The following is a 21,542-nucleotide window of genomic DNA, read 5'->3' on the forward strand; positions in this document are numbered from 1 at the left end:
GTACAGCCCTGAATTAAGTATTTAAAGGTATAATTATGTAATTATGTAAGTAAAAGGGAAGTACAGATGCAGCCGAAGCTCGTTGGAGGCCCGGAGCGAGATTACTGGATGGGGGTTCTCGAACTATTATGATTTTTATTCACGTACTAGCTGACGCCCGCGACTTCGTCCGCGTGGATTTAGGTTTTTCGAAATCCCGTGGGAACTCTTTAATTTTCCGGGATAAAAAGTAGCCTATGTGCTAATCCAGGATATTATCTATCTACATTCTGAATTTCAGTCAAATCCGTCCAGTGATTTTTGCGTGAAGGAGTAACAAACATACACACACACACACACACACACACACACACACACACACACACACACACACACACACACACACACACACACACATACAAACTTTCGCCTTTATAATATTAGTGTGATTTGACCAAGAGAGAACGAATCCAAAAAATACGCGAGAGTAAGACAAGGAAAATAGACAACCAGATACTGAATACGTATGTCTGTTTGAACGGTCTGATCTTCGGAATGGCTGAACCTATGTTGACGAAAGTTTCACAGACAAGTAGAGGATTAACCAAGGAGTAACATAGGCTACTTTTTAACCGACTTTAAAAGATGAAGGAGTTGTGTTTTTCTACATATATGTACACTAATATCGCCTAGATTTCTCAACCGATTTGTGTATTTTTTTTTAATCGATAGAAGAACTTTGTGATATTTTTCCATAAAAAATTTGGATTCTAACTCCTCAAGCCTGATGCTGCCGTGATCTGACCAATCCACGCGGGCGAAGCTGTGGGCATCTTCTAGTCTTTAATAAAACATGACTTTGATAGGTTTTTATCCTTGATAATATTATGTTATTCATTGCGTTTTCACTCTTGATTTCTTTACGGGTACCTCCAACTCCGAACTAGCAGTTATCCTTCTGAATATAATATTTTAATTTGGTATTTCACTAAGGGATATCTTTAGGTTCGACGGGACCCTAGACTCGAATCCCAGAGTCCGTCACTGGTGAAGTATTTACCTATGTATATATTTTTTCAAAACTGTAAATAAGGTTCAGCGGTAGAGCTTGGCTCTTGCAAAATTACACGGATCCACTTAGTCACTTTTTAAACAATAAAATGTTTCCTCTCACCTTTCGAGAACAGTTGCGATGTTTTGACCTGTGACTGTGAAGCAATACCTACCATTGCACGAGCTATAAACTTATAAAGCCGGAAACACATTAACTGGATCTTTATAACTTCACAACTTTTTATGTCGGAACAGAAGGTGATCGAAGCCCATACATACGTTTTATAAATATGAAATAAGTAGATCGCATTCTGTAGAAAAAAAATTGTTCTTGAAGTTGAAGAGTGAAGACACAGCCTGTCGTTCGAGGTTTCTCATGTGTTGGAGGCATACTGGCGCAGTACGCTCCGATTAGACGATACTCGCACCAGATAACGTTGTGGTTAAATTGGCAACTTGTTACACCATGGGCTTGTGTATGGTGAATGAGCAGTCGGTACATATACAGTACTTAGCACCGAAAATTAATTATCATGATATCTCCCACAAAGGTGCTGATGGTATCAGTACAATTTGCATTGCTGTTCTCACGTCGATGTTGAGTAACTACTACATTTTTGTTCCATAACGCTAATCAGATAAGAGCAAGTTGCAGACCGGACACCTGGGAGAGGTACTCCATATTTCCTACTCCTGTACTTCATATATTATGTAATTAATTAAAGCGAAGATATCGAAGAGTGGAGGAGGTTTTTAATCCGTAGGTCACTGCGCAACATCTGCAATGGAGTCAGGAATGCCAGACGGTAATTTTCCTGCTCCTTAAATTAAAAAAAAATGTAATAAGTAAGTGCATGATGCTAGAGCTCTATCTAACAAGTTCGGAAAGAAAATATTGTTACTATACCGAATTTACCAGTATATTTATGGGTAGTAGACGCAAACCTTTGTTATTTTCATAGATGGCAGACTGTGACTCAACCATCGATGGACTCAACATTTGATCAGATTTGAGTTAGTTCGACTGTGTCAGTGCTTGTAATTTCGGACTGCTGGGGGTCATAATATTTGTTGAATCTACAACAGGAGGTAAATTAACCAATTCAGTCCTGAATTCTAATATTATGTAGAATCTTTTTTGAAAGCTGAGCTTCCGCACTACGATCAAGACAAAAACCATCATACCTTTATATGGAACTAGCTGATGCCCGCGACTTCATCCGCGTGGATGTAGGTTTTTCGAAATCCCGTGGGAACTCTTTGATTTTCCGGGATAAAAAGTAGCCTATGTGCTAATCCAGGATATTATCTATCTACATTCTGAATTTCAGCCAAATCCGTCCAGTGGTTTTTGCGTGAAGGAGTAACAAACATACACACACACACACACACACACACACACACACACACACACACACACACATACAAACTTTCGCCTTTATAATATTAGTGTGATGTCAATGATCTGACTGAATAGTGTGCCTACCTATAACAGAAGCAAATTATGCTTACGCTTTTTTACGTGCCTCCGGTAGAAATGCGATATTAAACTCGGTAGATATAATACCAAGCTAAGGTTTATATTTGTACGACTTTACGAGCTACTATCACTACATTAATCTTTAAAGCTATGTAAATTATTTGGTTCTGTATTTGGCCCAATGGTGCTGTATATGGGGTCGGCACCCGGCGGTCTCTTATGGGAATACACGAGGACGGACTTCGTAATGCGTTAGAATACGAAAGTAGTGACTGGACTACGTACATAATGAACTTTTATATATTTGACTTTACTGTACAACGCTAAAGAAACAGACAAAATAAAAACAGTTTTGGACTTCCAAGCCCCGTGAGAATATTTCACACGATAGACGACAAGATAATTTTGTGTCGTAAGACAGTTCTAATATAAGTAGGTACCTAAGTAGTAGATCGATGACGCCCGCGTGGATATATGTTTCTACAAGCTTTGTTAATCCAAGGTATAATCTATCTCCATCCTTAGTCAAATCCACCCAGGTAGTTTTTGTGTGAAAGAGTAACAAACATACACACGCACACATACACACACAAACATACACAATGCTTAGTTACAAATTTTCGCATTTATAAAATTAAGTGTGATATTAAAAAATAAGGAAAAAAGTAAAAAAAGAACAGACATAGGTACACAGGCAGAAGTATAAATACGAACAGACGAACAACAATTCTGCTTCTAAAGAAATTTTCACTAAGCTTAGATAGTTATTCAAAGCTCGAGTACGATGAGAATCGCATTTACTGTTTAGATATTCAAAGTAGGTACATTTTAGTACCATTGGTTTGTTAATGCGGTCGTCTCATTCACTAGGAATTGTGACGAAAGGATTTCCTCGTTGATCTATAGTGACTAGTTTATTCTGTTACGAATCATGACGTCCCAGGTTCGATTCAAGTCCAGGATCAGCAAATAATTTAGTACTCAATGAGGTTTTTCTTTCAAGAAATTCTCAGCAGCAGACCAAAGTTGGGAGGTTGAGGCTGATCTTGCCAATTTGTCTGATCTCTCTCATGTGTTAATGAACAAATGATTAGTATTTTCAATTTTCAAAGTCAGATAAGTATACCAAGTGGGGTATCATAATGAAAGGGCTTTGCCTTTATTTATTTTTTTGCATAATAATTTTTTGATTTATCATACAAAATGTCGTAATAAATAGCCGAGTACGGAACCCTCGGTGCGCGAGTCTGACGCGCACTTTGCCGGTTTTTATAATATTATCTTGCGTAATTAGTTGCCATGGCCGAAATTTGATCCGGATAACATTATCATTATTATACCTGGGTCTACGTTATAATATGTAATCTGATTTCTTTCGCACGTTGGAATTTAATCACTACTTAGGTTTCTAGGTACCTACTAGGCTTTTATTGCTTTATTTCCGAATAAAAAACAGTTCCACAATCATGCAGGATATAGAACACCGGTATCAGGCTACAAAAATGTTTGTTCCAACCGACATAACATCCGTTAATAAAAATTTAAAACTTGATAATGTGACCGCCCAGACCTTGAGAAATTTCATGTTATAAAATAGAAAATACCTTTCTCGTGAATGAGTAAGGTACATATTTATATACTAGCTGATCCCCGCGACTTCGTGCGTGGATTTACGCATTGAAAATCCCGTTGGAATTTCGCAGAATCGCTAGTTTTATTTATTTTTAACCCCCGACCCAAAAAGAGGGGTGTTATAAGTTTGACGTGTGTATCTGTGTGTCTGTGTATCTGTGTATCTGTGTATCTGTGTATCTGTCTGTGGCATCGTAGCGCCTAAACGAATGAACCGATTTTAATTTACTTTTTTTTGTTTGAAAGGTGGCTTGATCGAGAGTGTTCTTAGCTATAATCCAAAAAAATTGGTTCAGCCGTTTAAAAGTTATCGGCTATTTTCTAGTTTTCTTGTAGAAAAGAAGGTTAGATAACCCTTAGGTTCATAATATTCAAGTGTCAATTGACAAATGTCAAGCTGTCAAGATGGACGTTGCCTAGATATACATAATTATTTATTTGAAAATGATTTGTCGGGGGTGTTGAAAATTTTTAATTTACACTTGTTATATATGTAAGTAGGTATATTTAGTACTAATATTTCTTTTGGCTTTAATATGTATCTATTTTGTACCCGGGCGTGAGAGTGAGTAATATAGGATAATAATAAAAAATAGACAAAATAAAGGGCAACTCTCAGCTGTACGCTGATATGTCATCAGTTTCTCCTTTCAGGTATATAGGTATACTTACATACATAATATTATTTTATTATTATGTAATTGAGTAAGTTTTGCACGATTTCTACATTATACTTAGGTAATAAGTACTTTTAGGTGAGATAAAGGCTTTCTTCTCAATGCTTTTGTTAATCAGTATAACTAATGATAAGTACCTATAGTACCTACCGGATATCTATTAAACCAGGCACATTCGGAATACTGACGGATTATTAGATGATTTTTATATTAATATTTTATATTACATACAATGAACGCTTTCTGCCAGTCAGCCGCGGGGTCCATCGACCTATGGTAATCAGATTTTTTCTAATTTCTAGACATATACCTACCTATCTACTTAGAATTGTATTATTTTTTATGAATTACAAATAAATTATTATTTTTGAATTATTAACATAAATGTAAGTTTAATTTTTTACATATATGGCAAGATATTCAATGCAAGTTTTTAAAACCAACGAGTATGATGAGGAGATATGAGGAGGAGTAGGATGACGAGAGTATGATGAGTTTTTTTCAACAAATTCAATTAGATTACCCACCAATTCCATCATCACTATCCCATTGCCTGCCCACCACTGAGCAGGGGTCGCCTTTCAGAATGAGAAGGCCATAGTCCAGCACGCTGGCTATTTTATTAGGTCCTTTATTGGTATGTACCAATTTACTATGTAGTAATACTGTAACTTTTTTGGTACATAGACTCTTGGAACTAAAGGAGTTTTGACCTACCTAGTTGATAGTAAGATCTAAGTATAGAAGACTACATATCAAAAATTTATTTACAGGGTCACTCTGAGTCGAAGGGTGCAAAGAAGAGGGAGAAAAGTACAAGCGGTAACGGCAACAAGCCAACCCGAGGCGTCGCCACGTCTTTCGGCTTTCGGCGCCGTCCCGCCAGCACTTCGCGCGCCGACGACAACGCGCGCCGAAAACAGAAGTCTCACGACAAAAATGGAAATGGAGGTACGGTATCCTTTTTTTAGGGTTCCGTAGTCAAAATCAAAGTCAAATAATTTGTGCAAAGTTATTACCTTAAACTTTTTTATTGTGTTGGATTTGTAAGATGATGTAGGTTAGGTTTAAAGATATTTATTCTCATAAGACATAGAAAAGTCATTTCAACAAAAGTCAAGTGATGTAGAGATAACTAATTACGTGAACTTAAAACCGTTCGTCTGTCCACGGCCTAGCTTAGAGACTCAGTAGGTACTAGAAAGCTGTACACATATTAGTGCCTCCTCTACAGGTTCTACGGAAGATCTTCGTCCAGAAGAGGTGTTGTCGGGTCGTTCGACGCCCCTCGCGCGGCCGAGGAAGGAAATATCGGGGCAACCTCTTCGTACAAATAGGTAAATTTTGTGTTTCACCATGCGCATGTAAACTAAAAAGACTTGATGAGAAAGATGACCTGTTATGTTCATGAAACAGATTACGCATAGAACAAAATCTGATCTGGGTAGAGAGAGTAAAAGTTTTATATTCAAATTGCATTTGATTAGGTAACAGGAAGTAGGTAGAAAGTCAGTCAAGAAGTGACATGATATTACATGATATAAACAAAAGGAAATCTACATCCTATAAATCACTTTCGATATGGTGGGTAAAAAAAAGTAAATATTTTTAACAAGTAGGTACCTACCTACTTACACGTTACATTTGTAAACACGCCCAAAACAAGCTATTGAAGCTCTTATAATACAAAATTTTACTTTAATATTATTTCAATAACTGAATAATTTTATTATTTAATTATATTAATAAACCTCTGTGATGACAAAATTAAAAATTACATTTTTTTTTATCTAAGTACGTATCTTACCGTCTCATATCATTCACTATATGTTCAAACTATGAAAGCTCTTTCGGCGGAACTATTTATATTGTACGTTTTTATATTTAATATGATATTATTGTGTACTACTGGTACAAGTAATAATATTATGTAATTACAAGATACTGGTACAAGTAGGTAGTAATAGTAATTTTGGAAAGGCATTTCTTACAATATTCACTCCTCAGCAGCTCAGGGGCAATAGTTTAGATACAAGCGATATGTAACTTTGAGAAATAGAATTTACTATAAGCTGACAGTCAAAGACTAGTTATTAGGTAGGTACACTGTTATTAAATCAGCCGAAAACAATTTTTCTGTATTACCACATAGGATTAATTAGTTGATCGGCGTTCGCTAATCTTAAGTTAAAATTGAAAGTTACCTACCTACCTACATCACCTGCCTTGGAACTTGCATAAGATACCTAATACATAGGTATTATGGTAATTAACAGATAAGAAGACGGTATTCCAGCTAGCAATTTAAATAAACTTCTCTTTGATTGACACATTATTCAAAAGCAAACTTTTAAAGACATATTTACCAGTGGAAATAATTCATACGTTAATTTGCATTTGAATTACAAAATTAGGTATGTTAACCTTAGGGCCTGTTTTCAACCACCAGATAAGTTTTATGTAACGGATAAACAAATTATTCAGTACAAAAACTGCCATAACGTCTTTATTCGTTAGCGTGAAACAAGTCCTTAGAATAAATTCAATGCTAATTAGTGCTTGATAAAAGTTGCTACTGTTTTTGAGTAGGCGTTTTAAAATACCATTTTTTTCTCGTACCTGCTTATTGTAGTACGTACCTATATATCGCACTATAGATATCATACCCATTGTACGTAGGTACCTAATGTAGATAACCGAATCTGCATCCCTTATTCATTCCTATTTAATATAAGGACTATTAGATTGTTCTCGTACTTAGTGTCTCTTAGAAGGTAGGTAGTAGTTAGGTACCTATATCTACTTTATTGCATCACAAAAAAAACGAGTAGGCAGGTACTTAGCACTTAATTATGTGCTCTAGCACTTATGTGCTCTTAATATCGAATTAACTTTTAACAACATTCTTGTTTGAGTTTGACATGGCTCCTTAATTCCCTAGGTTCGGTTTCAGGCAACCGCACAGCAAGACAGCCAAGGTGGCCGACGTGAACGTGCCTGCTGGGGAGGCCTTCAGCGCACCAGTTAAGGATAAGGAGACCGCCATCAATAATAATACGTTAGGTTTGTATCCTGTTGTACAGTCAGCAACAAAGGTAGGTTTGCAACCGTCCATAGTTGCTTGTACTGGTGGTTGCCAACCTAGCTTTGTTGCTGACTGTACCTAACTGATCTAGAACTAGGTAAGTGAGATAGTTTGAAATAGAAGGAACTAAACAAAAAATAGTTGGTATCTTTAACTAAGGAGAAATCCATGATCCCACCAAAAACATTTCATGTAAAATGTTGCCAAGACTCACAAGTTCATAATGCTTTCACTGTTAAAAAGTTATGAGATCTCTAGTAGAGCCAAGCCCCTAGCTGAGCTTAGAATTGCGCTGCCCATGGGACCTATCCCAAGTCCAAAGTATATAGCTCTTAAATGCTCTTGAGTATATCACATTTATAACAATAAAGAACAAATAACTCTACTTACAAGCTCTGATTTTACAAACCCTTAATCTTGGTTAAAAAAGGACGGCTTGGCCGTTTAATGTTCGTGGTACTTTTATCTGATATGACATTTAAGCCCGGAATATCTTGTGCGACAATCATGAAGTATAATACAAATTAGTAATTGTCGAACAAACTATTCCTTATGACCTTAATATAATATGTTATGTCATGTAATAGTTTCACGAACATTAAACGGCCAAGCCGTACTTTTTTAACCAAGATTTAGGGTTTGTAAAATCAGAGCTTCTAAGTAGAGTTATTTGTTCTTTATTGTTATAAATGTGATATACTCAAGAGCATTTAAGAGCTATATACTTTGGACTTGGGATAGGTCCCATGGGCAGCGCAATTCTAAGCTCAGCTAGGGGCTTGGCTCTACTAGAGATCTCATAACTTTTTAACAGTGAAAGCATTATGAACTTGTGAGTCTTGGCAACATTTTACATGAAATGTTTTTGGTGGGATTTCATTTCTTTTTGGCAGGTGCCCTAGATTTTTTTTTGATCTATTTTTTGTAGGTACCTACCTACATCATTTTCATGGCCCGCTCTCTATCGTTACCTCTTTTTTTAAAAGCTTTTATTCCACTTGCAATGTATGTAACTATGTTTGTTTGGGTGGAATCTTGCAACTCAATTTTAAAGCAGATATATCAAATTTCAGTCTTCTAATACTTAGGGAAGTACTTTAGAACTTTTGACTAGAGGGGTTTTGAATGGCAATAAATCTGAAACCATAACAGGTAGACAATTGATACTTGGTACGTTTGATAAGTCTGTCAAGGACATATTATCCTGAAAATATCAGCATTCTAGCGATAGACTTTACAAATAATTTGCTTCCCCCATACGTGGGAGTGGAGGGGAAAAATTTTGAATTTCTTAATTTTCCTGTAGTTTGTATGCAATTTCTAGTGTACACACCAAATTTCAGTCTTCTAGGACTTCGGGAAGTACCCTAGAATTACAGACTAGAAGTTTTGACTGTCAATAAATATGAAACTATAAAAGCTAGACAATTGATACTCAATGCGTTTAATAAATCTGCCAAGGACATCTTATCTTGAAAATATCAGCATTCTAGCGACAGAATTTACAGATTTGCTTCACCCATAAGAGGCGTAGAGGGGGGGCATTTCCAATTTCTTAATTTTCCTGTAGTTTGTAGTCAATTTCTAGTCTACATACCAAATTTCAGTCTTCTAGGACTTCGGGAAGTACCTTAGAGGTTTTGAGTAGAGGTTTTGATGATCATCAGTGAGGGACGAAATCGGCGTATTTTAGGTATCAATAAATATGTAACCATAAAAGCTAGATATTTGATACTTGGTATATTTGGTAAATTTGCTGAGGACACCTTATACTGAAAATTTCAGCTTTCTAGCGTCATCCAGACCGAAGTTATGACGGGTCGAAAATACGGCGAAACACTTCGAGAAAAAGGTACGTAGCGCCCCGGCCGCCGTTTGGCTCGTCTTGGCGGGGGCACTGCCGTGCCCCCTGATATCAACAAAGGCGATAATTAAATAATAAGGGTCAGGTGGCTTAGGCTTGATAACGTAGCAAACTAAATCATTTAAATAACATTAAAGAACTTAGTACTTACTACTTACCACCAACTATACCCTATAAAAATGATTTTGTAATAATTAACTGGTCAGATCTGTGATTAGATTGAATTTAGTTTCCTAGTTTCCTATTATTTTTAAACTGAAACTGAGTTAGATATAGAATACGACCATGGCGTCGATAAATGAATACTAATGAATTATATAACAAAATTAATGTATTTGTATATTTTATCCTTGTAGTTTCGCTTTTACATTGTCTATTGTGTAAGCCGAATAAAGCTATCGAAATTTTATGCACCTACAAGATTAGATTTAATGATAGGCACCATGTTTGTAGAACAATAGGTTTGTTAGACTTTGAAAATCTATAGTTTTCCGACAACAGACATCCAAATACATATTTGCTGTTCTGATGTAACTCAATTATTTTTAAAGAATAGTACACTCGGAAAAATAATTCGCTTGGCAGAGCATACTAATGCGCGCGTATGTATAACACACAAAGATACGACCCGATGCTATCCGATAATAGATACACTCACACTTACTACACTCACTCACACTTCTAGATAACCTTACCAGTCGTATAGGATTGCAAATTTCACATTCGTCAACATAGTTCTGATGGCCGAGTGGTAATAGTGTTGAAGTTCTTAAATATGGCGTGAGTTCTAATCCTAGTGGGGGATTGCTTTTTTATTTTTGCAATTATTTATTTTGTCTTCTTTATACAGTCAAAATTATCATACTTTCAAACAATATAATTATAAGCAAGAAAAAACAAAAATAATAACACTTTTCTATTTTAGAAGTTATTTATTTGTCTTTTGTGCAGTTCATAAATTATTATAATAAGCAAGAAATAAATAAGACGCTTGTCAAAAAATTAACACATCAAGTTAACAGAAGGTATACAAAAGAGGAAAAAAAATTGACATACTTTATCTACTCCTATTACTCCTATAGTAATTTAAAACCAATATCGATGTGAAGTATGCTAAAAGTCGGTCAAGTATGAACGTAATGTTTTATTTACGTTTTGGGTTACTTTTAGGTTTGTGAGATGAATCAACATGTTAATTACTTAGTTAGAAATCAAAATCAATTATAACTTCTAACTGCAATAACAATAACATCACTCACAAATAGAATTAAATTAATTACCTATACTTTATTTAATAATGTATAAAGGTAGGCCACCCTCGTAAGCTATTACTTTTTGTAATCGACTCGTCATGTTAGTAACCATATTCCAGCAAGTCTATGCTGCCCCACAGAGACTCCCAGGTTGAAGTTACCACTTTATTCAAAGTATAATATATCGTTCACCTGTTGTTCTATTATTATGGTATTTTACGTCCATCCTTGTCCGACTCAAAAGATTTTTCATTATTAAAAATAACAACGTAATTACATCAGTCAAAGTTTATATATTTCATTGCAAAATGAAAGTCTATGGTCCTGGTGCAAACCATTCGTAATATTTTCTTCGTAATGTATTCCGGCCGCACGCAAATGCTTCCGCACAGTTTGTAGAACTACATTGTGCTTGGTCGCTGTCAACCAAATTTTTAAAAAGGAATCCACGCTATGCATTGCAACGATTTCTTGGTGGTGATGTGACTCCATCTTATAAGCTGATGGTTTGGGCCCAGGTCAACAATTGTCTACATGCCCCGTTTCTCCGTAGTGACAGACCCACAAGCGCACGGTATTCATCTGTAAATGATTATATCCTGGATTAATACATAGTGTTAGCAACCCTGAAATGCATGTCATCGGAGTGTCAAAAAACGACTGACAGATAGAGCGGGACGTCAGACGGGAAGAGGGGAGACGAGACTGAGCGAGTCGAATTTAACAAGGGTTTTGTCGGGAAGACGAATAATTATAATAATGAGCAGTAGTAATTAAGTACCTAGTTGTGTTAGTAGAGGCCTAATGTAAAGAGATTAGACTTAGTAAAGTTTACTATGGAGTATCTGCATTTCACTGAACTTACCTAAGCCCTAACCGATTATTATCGAAAGACGAGAGATGGCCAATGGAGGGAATAGAGAAGACGTTCCTTTCTAACATCCGAAGTGTGGTAAGAGATGAAGGAAAACCCTCAGCCCACAGCTGGTATGTAATGTTATAAATTAGTTGGTTGGATTGTACAAAGGTCGGTATCTATAGTTACACCAAATGTGTGGCAAAAGCTACCTATTTCGATTTATTCACTAGCCACTAGCTTTGCCTGCGAATACAACTACATAATAGTTACTATACCTAGTTTGTAGTTGATAGCACTGGGATATTGGAGTTGTAAATATACCTACTCATCAGTGAAGGAAGGTACAGAGTGGAGATTAGCTCCTAACTTCCTACAGACAGTCACAAATGGTGTCCAGTACCTACCTACACAAACTTTACATTTCAAATAGGAGAAATATTGGCAAAGTAAGTTGTAATTTTTATGTGTGAGTATTGTGTAGACATATTTTCAGTTATTTCAGTAAGATTTACTAGTTATTCTACTCTTAATATGAGGAAAATAGTGCAGAAATAGAAATAAAAGACATAAAGTCTAAGATTTGGGTGTCTACAAGTGTGCATTGACTACAAGTGGTGGAACCCTTGATTGAAACACATAGTTTAAGTAAAAATTAGGGTGTTAGTAAAATTATAACAATTGTTTAAGCTGTACCAAGCTTTCGAATTTTATGCAACTTCTAAGGATGTATCGATGGCAGTCACATTATAACATACAGCTAAGATGGAAATACTAGTGACATATAGAGGGCTGGCAGATTGCTAAGATGTAGTCCTGCACAGGCACTGCATGAGTATCTATAAAGTACAAGAATATACAGTCTTGCTATGGTTGTTTTATATAATAACATACTTGTAAACTTCCTACTTTCTTTTAGTTAACGTAATTTGGAAAAATACAGAATGTATGAGCTTGGCTTGTCTAATGATGTATCTTTGGGAAATTCAATCAGCATTATCAACCTGTCAGGGCTTATGGCTGAGCACAGGTTCCATCTTAGAGGAGGAAGAGTTTGGATATGGTCCTCTATGCTATCTATAAAATACAATAGAACATTCATACTTAATCATTCAGTATTACATTTGAATGTGACAATTTCTTTTTTTAAGGTTAATTGATACAAATTTATTTTATCTAGTAGATGTAATCAAGGTTTCTAACTTTGAATTAAATAATTACAATATTTGGAGGTATATTTACCTATAATATGTATGGTTATTGATTACATATCTACACAGGACACAATAATGTTTCAGTTTCAAGCTTTCAGTATAAAGAAGAGATTGCAGAAACTTCATGTGATGAGATATGTGTGGGTGTGTGTCATTACCCACCACCTCACATCAAATTTTGGGTTTGAGCCCGTGGCAGACATGGCCTTACAGATATTTGATGAGTTCTCTACTGGATTGATACTGGACACAAAGGAGAGGTTTTAAGAAATTAAACCTGGGGCAGATCAACTGGCCCACTCTAGGTTCACTAGGCAAATCCAGACTATGCTGGCGCAACATTAAACCCATTCTGAATCTGGAAGTACCTACCGAATTAGAATCATTAATTTGCTTTGAATACCTAGTAGGTATAGGGGATGAAAACATTTCAGGTTTCATATCTGACTAGGTATGTACAAACCAGGAACAGAAAGACATAAAACACACATGTTCGCAGAAGCACATAGGTATGTGGATTCTTGTATTTTATCTTGTAAGTTATCTTTGGGTAGATTATAAATTAAATTTGCTACGACCAAGCTTTGAGGTGCATTATGAAAGGAAAAGGAGTTGAATCATGATTACCTATATTGAACTAAAACAAAAACTGATTACATCAAATCAAAATATCAAATAGAATTGAATTAGATATTTATTTATCAGGCAATGGTGGCACTCACAAATGTTTTACACTATTTAGACAGTGAGAATATTGGCTGCAAGAATATAATAAATAATTTGTATCAAGAGAATTCCTATTTCAGCAAGTAGGTGTTAAATATCACATTTTGGGTCCGAGAGTGTTCTTTTAAACTCTGAATTATCACTATCAAATCACAATGAAGTCTAAGTAACTGAAACCTCCTTGCACTAATAGATTATGTACATTTGTGATTATTAGAATTTATCTTTAGGCTTTGTAAAACATACTCACTGAACTGCCAAGTATGTACATCATATTTTGTATTTACTGTAGCTATTACTGGTACCAATATCAATTTAATAGGTGATATACTGTTTTCTATACCTACTTAAGTAAAAGTTATCTGAGCTGAAAATTAGAGAGAACTTTATCTATATAAGGAATCATCCATGTGATCTATTGAATGACTGAGAAAATAACCATACTATATATTTACCCAATACATAGGTACTTATTACATACAATGAAAATGGTTGAAAGTTGCACAACTTATAGAATCTTTAAGAAATAATAGAACAAATTATTACAATCATTTAAATGATTATTACAGCATAAAAGGCAGTAGTCAGAGTTTGTGCGAAAATATAATAATACCTAATTAAACCTATGTGTAATTTAGGTAATAAAATTATTTAATAATATCAATCTTCAATTTTGATAGTTTGCTTAAAACAGAAGTTTCACTTGCTAAGCTTCTGCAGAGTATGGGTTCTTTAGGGTTCTGTAGTTCTTATCTTGCTTTTATCATGTAATTTGGGTATAAAATGTGAGCATTATTACAAATTATTACATCTTATACAAGTGAATCGCCCGGATTGACAGGTAACTGATCAATAATTGATTATGCCTCAGTTTGATAAACCAGCAAAAGATTTTAATAAACGGATTAAAAAAAAAAAAAAAAAAGAAGGAGAGGAGATGGCAGTGGTGTTCTCTTCAGTATCGTGTGATTGCCCATGAGAATAGTTCATAGAGAATAGAGAATCAAAGTTTACGCATAACACAGGCTCAAGAGTGAGATGCGTGATGTCTAGAGAATGTGCGATTCCACACGGTTGATAGTACATGAACCACGTAGGGTTCCCTACTACGAGGGACGCCGTGCACCTTTTCTTTGGGTTTCCTGAATTTACAAAAATAGATTTTTATACACAAAAATACAGGAGGGGGAAAATGGGTCCCGTGGCTGTCAAAGGGTTAAGGGATGAAGGACTAAGCAATATCTAACAAAAAAAAAGACATGAAGATATCTTTTCTTAAAATAAAGTAACTGTGCCAATTGTATTTTATTTTCTTATATTGCTTATCAACACACGAGGTTGCTCTAGGTTCAGAATAGGCACTCAAACTTAATTTTATTATATCCCTGTCCTCGGATATAAGTAATAAACGAATAAATCGATATCTGACTTAGGTTTAGATCTGGAATGACAACTGATAAAATTATTATCAGCATATTATTGGCGTCACTCAGAAAAGCAGGTATTATTTAAATATTTTTATCGAATTATTGGAATGTCCTCCCATAACCAACACAAAAAACACAAGTTAAATGTGTAGAGGTTATCCGAGAGTTTTAATCTAAACAAACTAATGCCAAAATAAATAATTTAATTAGAGCGTGGTTGCTATCACAACATCTAATTATTCAGTTCACAATCCAAATACCGAAAATATGCGATATCGCTCCGTATCTCAGAAGGAGACTAAACTAAAACCTTTGAAACACCCGTATTTATGCAAGTTCAATCTTGTTGGCTTCCTAGCAACAGATTATATGACATCGAATGAGCCAAATATCGATTTTATCAAACTACCTGCATTAGATAAATTAATAATTTTATATTATTTTTGACAACTCAAATCAATTTTTAAAAATAACCTTACAATATAGAGTATGAATAACAAGTGGAAACATTAAACTTGCGAGATCCACCATGTAAGCAGTAAGGGGACATATTCTCTCCCTGTAATGCCCTGTCGTTGACTAGCTAATTTCATTTCATCTATTCAAATTGTTTAACTGTTACATATTGAAGATCTTAAATAGATTTACACGCTAGAAGCAGTTTACCTTATCAAGCATGCGATATTGTTATGTAGAGGGTAAATACATATACTAAATGATCGACTTTGGGAAAGAGATTTTACAAGAAGGGTGTGTTCCTTTATATTATGTCAAAAGTTGGAACAAGTTGCTCAATAAATTTTTAAAAATTCTCAGACATGACACCGTGCACTAAAGATGATTATGGCTGTAGGTACTCCACAAATAGTTGAGTATTAAGGCTAATGACGATAAAAAGGCTTGATAACTAGGTTCTTCAGTTCATTAATCAAATAAGGTACAAGAGAGCTAACACGTAGCAAGTTTTGTATAAACGTATACAGTGGCGTGCAAAGGGTTTAAAGTCAGGATAAGCTTTAAGGTATGAACTTAATTCCTGGCAGGTCATAATGAAAAATAAGTGTTGATTTATTAACTATTTATTATTCGTAGTTTTATTGCTGGAATACCGACTGGAATAAAGGCTTATGTATAATAAATAGGAGAATGAAGTGAGTACTACTTGATTACATTATGGCATAATCGTTGACACCTTTATCTATTTCATGTGATCGCTTTCGGCGGGTGTGTAAAGCGAATTTTGGGAAAATGTGTAACGTGTACCTTAGCGGTCCCGTTACATCCTTTATTTAGATCGCATATTTTTATTAACATAACCTGAAATCTGTTTGTAGACCTTTTATACGTCATATGTCAGTGTCCCAAACTTCACCATGACGTTTCTAAGGCGTGACGTTTGGGAATGTAATTCAACGATCTGTCAAACCTTCTTTCATATTGGAAAAAAAACTAGTAACATTTTTGACAGCTCGTTTACCGAATGAAGTTGGCATCTTTCGGTGGCCATTTTGAAGCTTCACTTTTCTTCCTACATAGACACGCAAACATTTGCTCGTCAATTATTAATTTTTTAAAAATGTGAAAGTTAAACTAAATAAGTATAATACATATTTATGGGCCAGAGGGCTATAGAGTGGTAGGACACGGCGCTTTTAGCGGTAAGTGTTCATTTTTCTACCCAATCTCGCCATTAGAACATTGAATTTTCCAACAAGAAAATGAATGAAAATTTTAACCTAACATTTCCTTGTTACAGCCGTTGATCCTAGATTGTTATCATTTAACGCCTCATTTGATCATATATCATGGGAATTTTCCCGTAAATTTCATTTTGGATCGTACATGTTACGTGTTATATCGGATTCCATCCCGGAATTGGTGTGATGGAATACAGTTTTCGGCCTGTGGAATTAGTTAGATATTCGACATGTGCCTAGCTTATTCTCTATTTTAACAAATTTTGTGATAATTTGGACTTTATTTTTTTATAACCTAGTGTGTGGCCATGTGGCCCAGGTACTATAAGTTTGTTTATTTTTGATAATTATATATAAGACATATAAAATTAAGACAAGAACAAAGGGGCGATACCTATTATAAATTGTCATATTTTTTTTTTCCTCTTTAATAAATAAAATTTGCATAAAACTTTAGAAATTTAATAAATTAATTTTTAATAATAAATTTTAAATTCTTTGATTTTATTCACCAATATTTATTTCTTGTGGATATTTGGCGTCCCGGAATAGAGAGCACGGCTAGGTGGACCGAATCTCTGACTTGCGATTAAAAGTCCAGGCCTCGGCAAGTCTATCTGTGGAGATTTCTATCCAGCTGGCTGGCGCCCGAAGGTTTTCCCTACATCCATTTTATATATATATATTTTGTCAGCTGGAAGTAAAAGTAAGGAATTAATTCAATTGTTTAATTTTTTTAAATAAATTTTATTTTAAATTTTTCACCTATTGGGGGGTAAAAATTTTCTTAGTTACAATTGGCGCCCGAACAGGGACCTGATTTTTATTTGGGAACCTAGTTGTGTTGATTCTCATAGTATTAGTGAATAAATATTTTAATTGTTCTCGTTCTTGTCTTAATTTGTATTTTTTGTAATATTTTAAGGTGTATTGTATTCTTGTAACTTATTTTTTTTCTATTGTATGCCTAGATACTAAGATGTTTGTTTTAGCATAGCTAATTTAAGTGTGCTCGCCTAGTTAATAAGCGTAGTTTATTTTGAGGTTTTTTATACTACTATTATTTATGTGTTACTAGTGAAAATGCTACTTACCTAAAAAGGCCATTTCTTTGTAAGAAACGGAGCTAAAAACTTGATAGGTGTCGCTGTGACCCGTTTTCTCTTGAAAATGATAGGTGCACGACGATGGAAAATCTATTTTATTTAATTTTATCTATTTTTTTTAGGCTTTTTCCAAATTTTGTTAGAAGAATCTTCTAGAGAATAGACAGCGTTTGTAGTCCCAGGTCGTGGTATATTTGTATTCGTTAGGATGTTATTTGGTATGACAAATGCACCGTCGAATTACACAGACTTTCTGATCGTTTGTTTGGACCAGATTTTGATAACTAAGTCCTGTTACCTAGATGTTATTATTATTTTACTTTCAAAAGATTTTAAATTCATTCAGCATTTTAGATAAATAAATATCAAAGATTAAAAGATTCTAGACTTGCAAATAACTTAAATAAATTTGAATTTTGCTAAAGAATATAATATTCCAAAAATATTTCATAACATACTCCTCAGAATAACCCAGTTGAACGTTTTAATAAGACTATTGAGACTTGTCTAGCATGCTATGTTGAGAACGATCATAGAACGTGGTATAGGTATTTACCCCATGTTCAGGCAGCTATTAATGGCACTATTAATTTAGTTACAGGATACACACCTAATTTTCTTATGTTTGGTAGGGAAGTTTTCCTTGATGGATCCTTACATAAATTTTATTCTATCTCTGACCCTTCAGAGTTAACTATTGGTAGTCGTTCAGATTATTCGGACGCACTTCTTACTTTGAGTAATATTTTTGATAAAACTGTTAGTAATCTGGCCAAGTCATATAGACGAAATGCCAAATACTACAATGAAGGAAGAAAAAGCATTTCTTATTGTGTTGGAGACACAGTTTGGAGGCGCAACTTTGTGCAATCCAATGCTGCTTCTTTCTTTTCCGCCAAATTAGCCCCTAAATTTGTTAAATGTAAAATAATAAAGAAAATTTCAGATAATGTATATTTATTAAAAGATTTGGAAAAAAATAGTACAGGTAGATACCATATAAAAGATATTCTTAAAATTTGACAAAATTAAAACTTAAAATTAATTTTAACAGGAAAAGAATCTAGCAGAAGCTAACACAATAAGGACTCATTATTATTTTGTGTAGGATTTTTTTGACTCCTTTGTCAGTCCTACCGATTTATAGGTTGCGGCTATGCAGTTGCTCCGCATTACCTCCCTTTTTTTTGTATATATTGTATATTTTTGATTTTATAGTTCTGTTTATAAGGGATCTTTTGGTAGCGGTTATGCAGTTGCTTCGTTTTACCAGGCTCTTGAAGAACTCATTTTGGTTGCGGTTTTGCCTTTGTTTGCACCGTATTACCTAATTTTGTTGTAAATATGTATAGTTTTCTTTTAAGGGATTACGGTTTAGCACATGCCCCGTATTATCCTCCTGCTTGTTCTGCTATAGTCAGTCAGGTAGTTTTGTAAATATGTACAGATCTTTTGTGGGATCATGGTTGGCACATGCTCCATGTTATCCTCCTGCTTGTGTCTGTTTTATCGGGCAAGTAGATGTATATATTTTTTTCTATGTGGGTCTTTAGTACTCATCCTTGGCCTTGTCTCACACATGTGGACATGTTCGCTAGGTCCTTGCTTTAGGCAGGACGATGTTTTAGGTGTTGCTCTTTTGTAGCGCATCTTTATTTTGGATGGTTCGACAATGCGCGGCGAGGGTGCCTGAGTGCTTTGTTCGGTTGCATACCATTCCGAAAACCCCTTAGCTAGGTTAGTTCGTCAATACGCGGCGAGGGTGCCTCAGTGGATTGATCAGTTGCATACTAACTCTAGACTCTTCTTTTTATTTTGGCTTATGTTGTGTTAGGTTGGTTTGCCATTTCACGGCGTTGATGCTTAGTGTCTTGGTCAGTAGTATACCAATCCTAATCACACACTCTTTAGAAAGTTTTCTTCCCTTCTTCGCTAGTTTGGTTTGCCATTTCACAGCGTTGATGCTAGTGTCTTTGACAGTAGTATACCAATACTATGCAAATCTAGTTTAGGAATTTTGTTTTAATGGATTGCTTCTCAATCTGTATTTATTAATGATTATTTGGTTGTTTTGGCTTACATAAATTTAGATATTTAACTTTCCTTTTGTTTGGTAGTTCCCTTTGTTTTGTCTTATAGAATTGTTTAGGGTAAAGAAAAAAAAAAGGTTTTTTTTTCTTTTCTCTAGAAAGGGGAAATTGTAACGTGTACCTTAGCGGTCCCGTTACATCCTTTATTTAGATCGCATATTTTTATTAACATAACCTGAAATCTGTTTGTAGACCTTTTATACGTCATATGTCAGTGTCCCAAACTTCACCATGACGTTTCTAAGGCGTGACGTTTGGGAATGTAATTCAACGATCTGTCAAACCTTCTTTCATATTGGAAAAAAAACTAGTAACATTTTTGACAGCTCGTTTACCGAATGAAGTTGGCATCTTTCGGTGGCCATTTTGAAGCTTCACTTTTCTTCCTACATAGACACGCAAACATTTGCTCGTCAATTATTAATTTTTTAAAAATGTGAAAGTTAAACTAAATAAGTATAATACATATTTATGGGCCAGAGGGCTATAGAGTGGTAGGACACGGCGCTTTTAGCGGTAAGTGTTCATTTTTCTACCCAATCTCGCCATTAGAACATTGAATTTTCCAACAAGAAAATGAATGAAAATTTTAACCTAACATTTCCTTGTTACAGCCGTTGATCCTAGATTGTTATCATTTAACGCCTCATTTGATCATATATCATGGGAATTTTCCCGTAAATTTCATTTTGGATCGTACATGTTACGTGTTATATCGGATTCCATCCCGGAATTGGTGTGATGGAATACAGTTTTCGGCCTGTGGAATTAGTTAGATATTCGACATGTGCCTAGCTTATTCTCTATTTTAACAAATTTTGTGATAATTTGGACTTTATTTTTTTATAACCTAGTGTGTGGCCATGTGGCCCAGGTACTATAAGTTTGTTTATTTTTGATAATTATATATAAGACATATAAAATTAAGACAAGAACAAAGGGGCGATACCTATTATAAATTGTCATATTTTTTTTTTCCTCTTTAATAAATAAAATTTGCATAAAACTTTAGAAATTTAATAAATTAATTTTTAATAATAAATTTTAAATTCTTTGATTTTATTCACCAATATTTATTTCTTGTGGATATTTGGCGTCCCGGAATAGAGAGCACGGCTAGGTGGACCGAATCTCTGACTTGCGATTAAAAGTCCAGGCCTCGGCAAGTCTATCTGTGGAGATTTCTATCCAGCTGGCTGGCGCCCGAAGGTTTTCCCTACATCCATTTTATATATATATATTTTGTCAGCTGGAAGTAAAAGTAAGGAATTAATTCAATTGTTTAATTTTTTTAAATAAATTTTATTTTAAATTTTTCACCTATTGGGGGGTAAAAATTTTCTTAGTTACAAATGTTATAACATTTTAATATTGTTATGGTATAATGTTTATTGTTATTCATG

The 21,542-nt window shown here is 34.7% G+C and overlaps 1 protein-coding gene across 9 annotated transcripts in view; it reads left to right on the forward strand.

Annotated features, from left to right (window-relative positions):
- Positions 1-21,542, forward strand: part of LOC123867430 — a 159,486-nt gene that overhangs the window by 80,878 nt on the left and 57,066 nt on the right. For 8 of the 9 annotated variants that reach the window (XM_045909443.1, XM_045909447.1, XM_045909444.1 and 5 more), the window contains exons 2-4: positions 5,595-5,772; positions 6,056-6,158; positions 7,763-7,884. In XM_045909443.1, coding sequence (XP_045765399.1) covers positions 5,595-5,772; positions 6,056-6,158; positions 7,763-7,884 — 403 coding nt within the window. The remainder of the gene's footprint in view (positions 1-5,594; positions 5,773-6,055; positions 6,159-7,762; positions 7,885-21,542) is intronic. The other variant, XM_045909445.1, reaches the window with a different exon arrangement.

This window comes from Maniola jurtina, chromosome 8, assembly GCF_905333055.1.
Source record: "Maniola jurtina chromosome 8, ilManJurt1.1, whole genome shotgun sequence".
Classification (NCBI taxonomy): Eukaryota; Metazoa; Arthropoda; class Insecta; order Lepidoptera; family Nymphalidae; genus Maniola; species Maniola jurtina.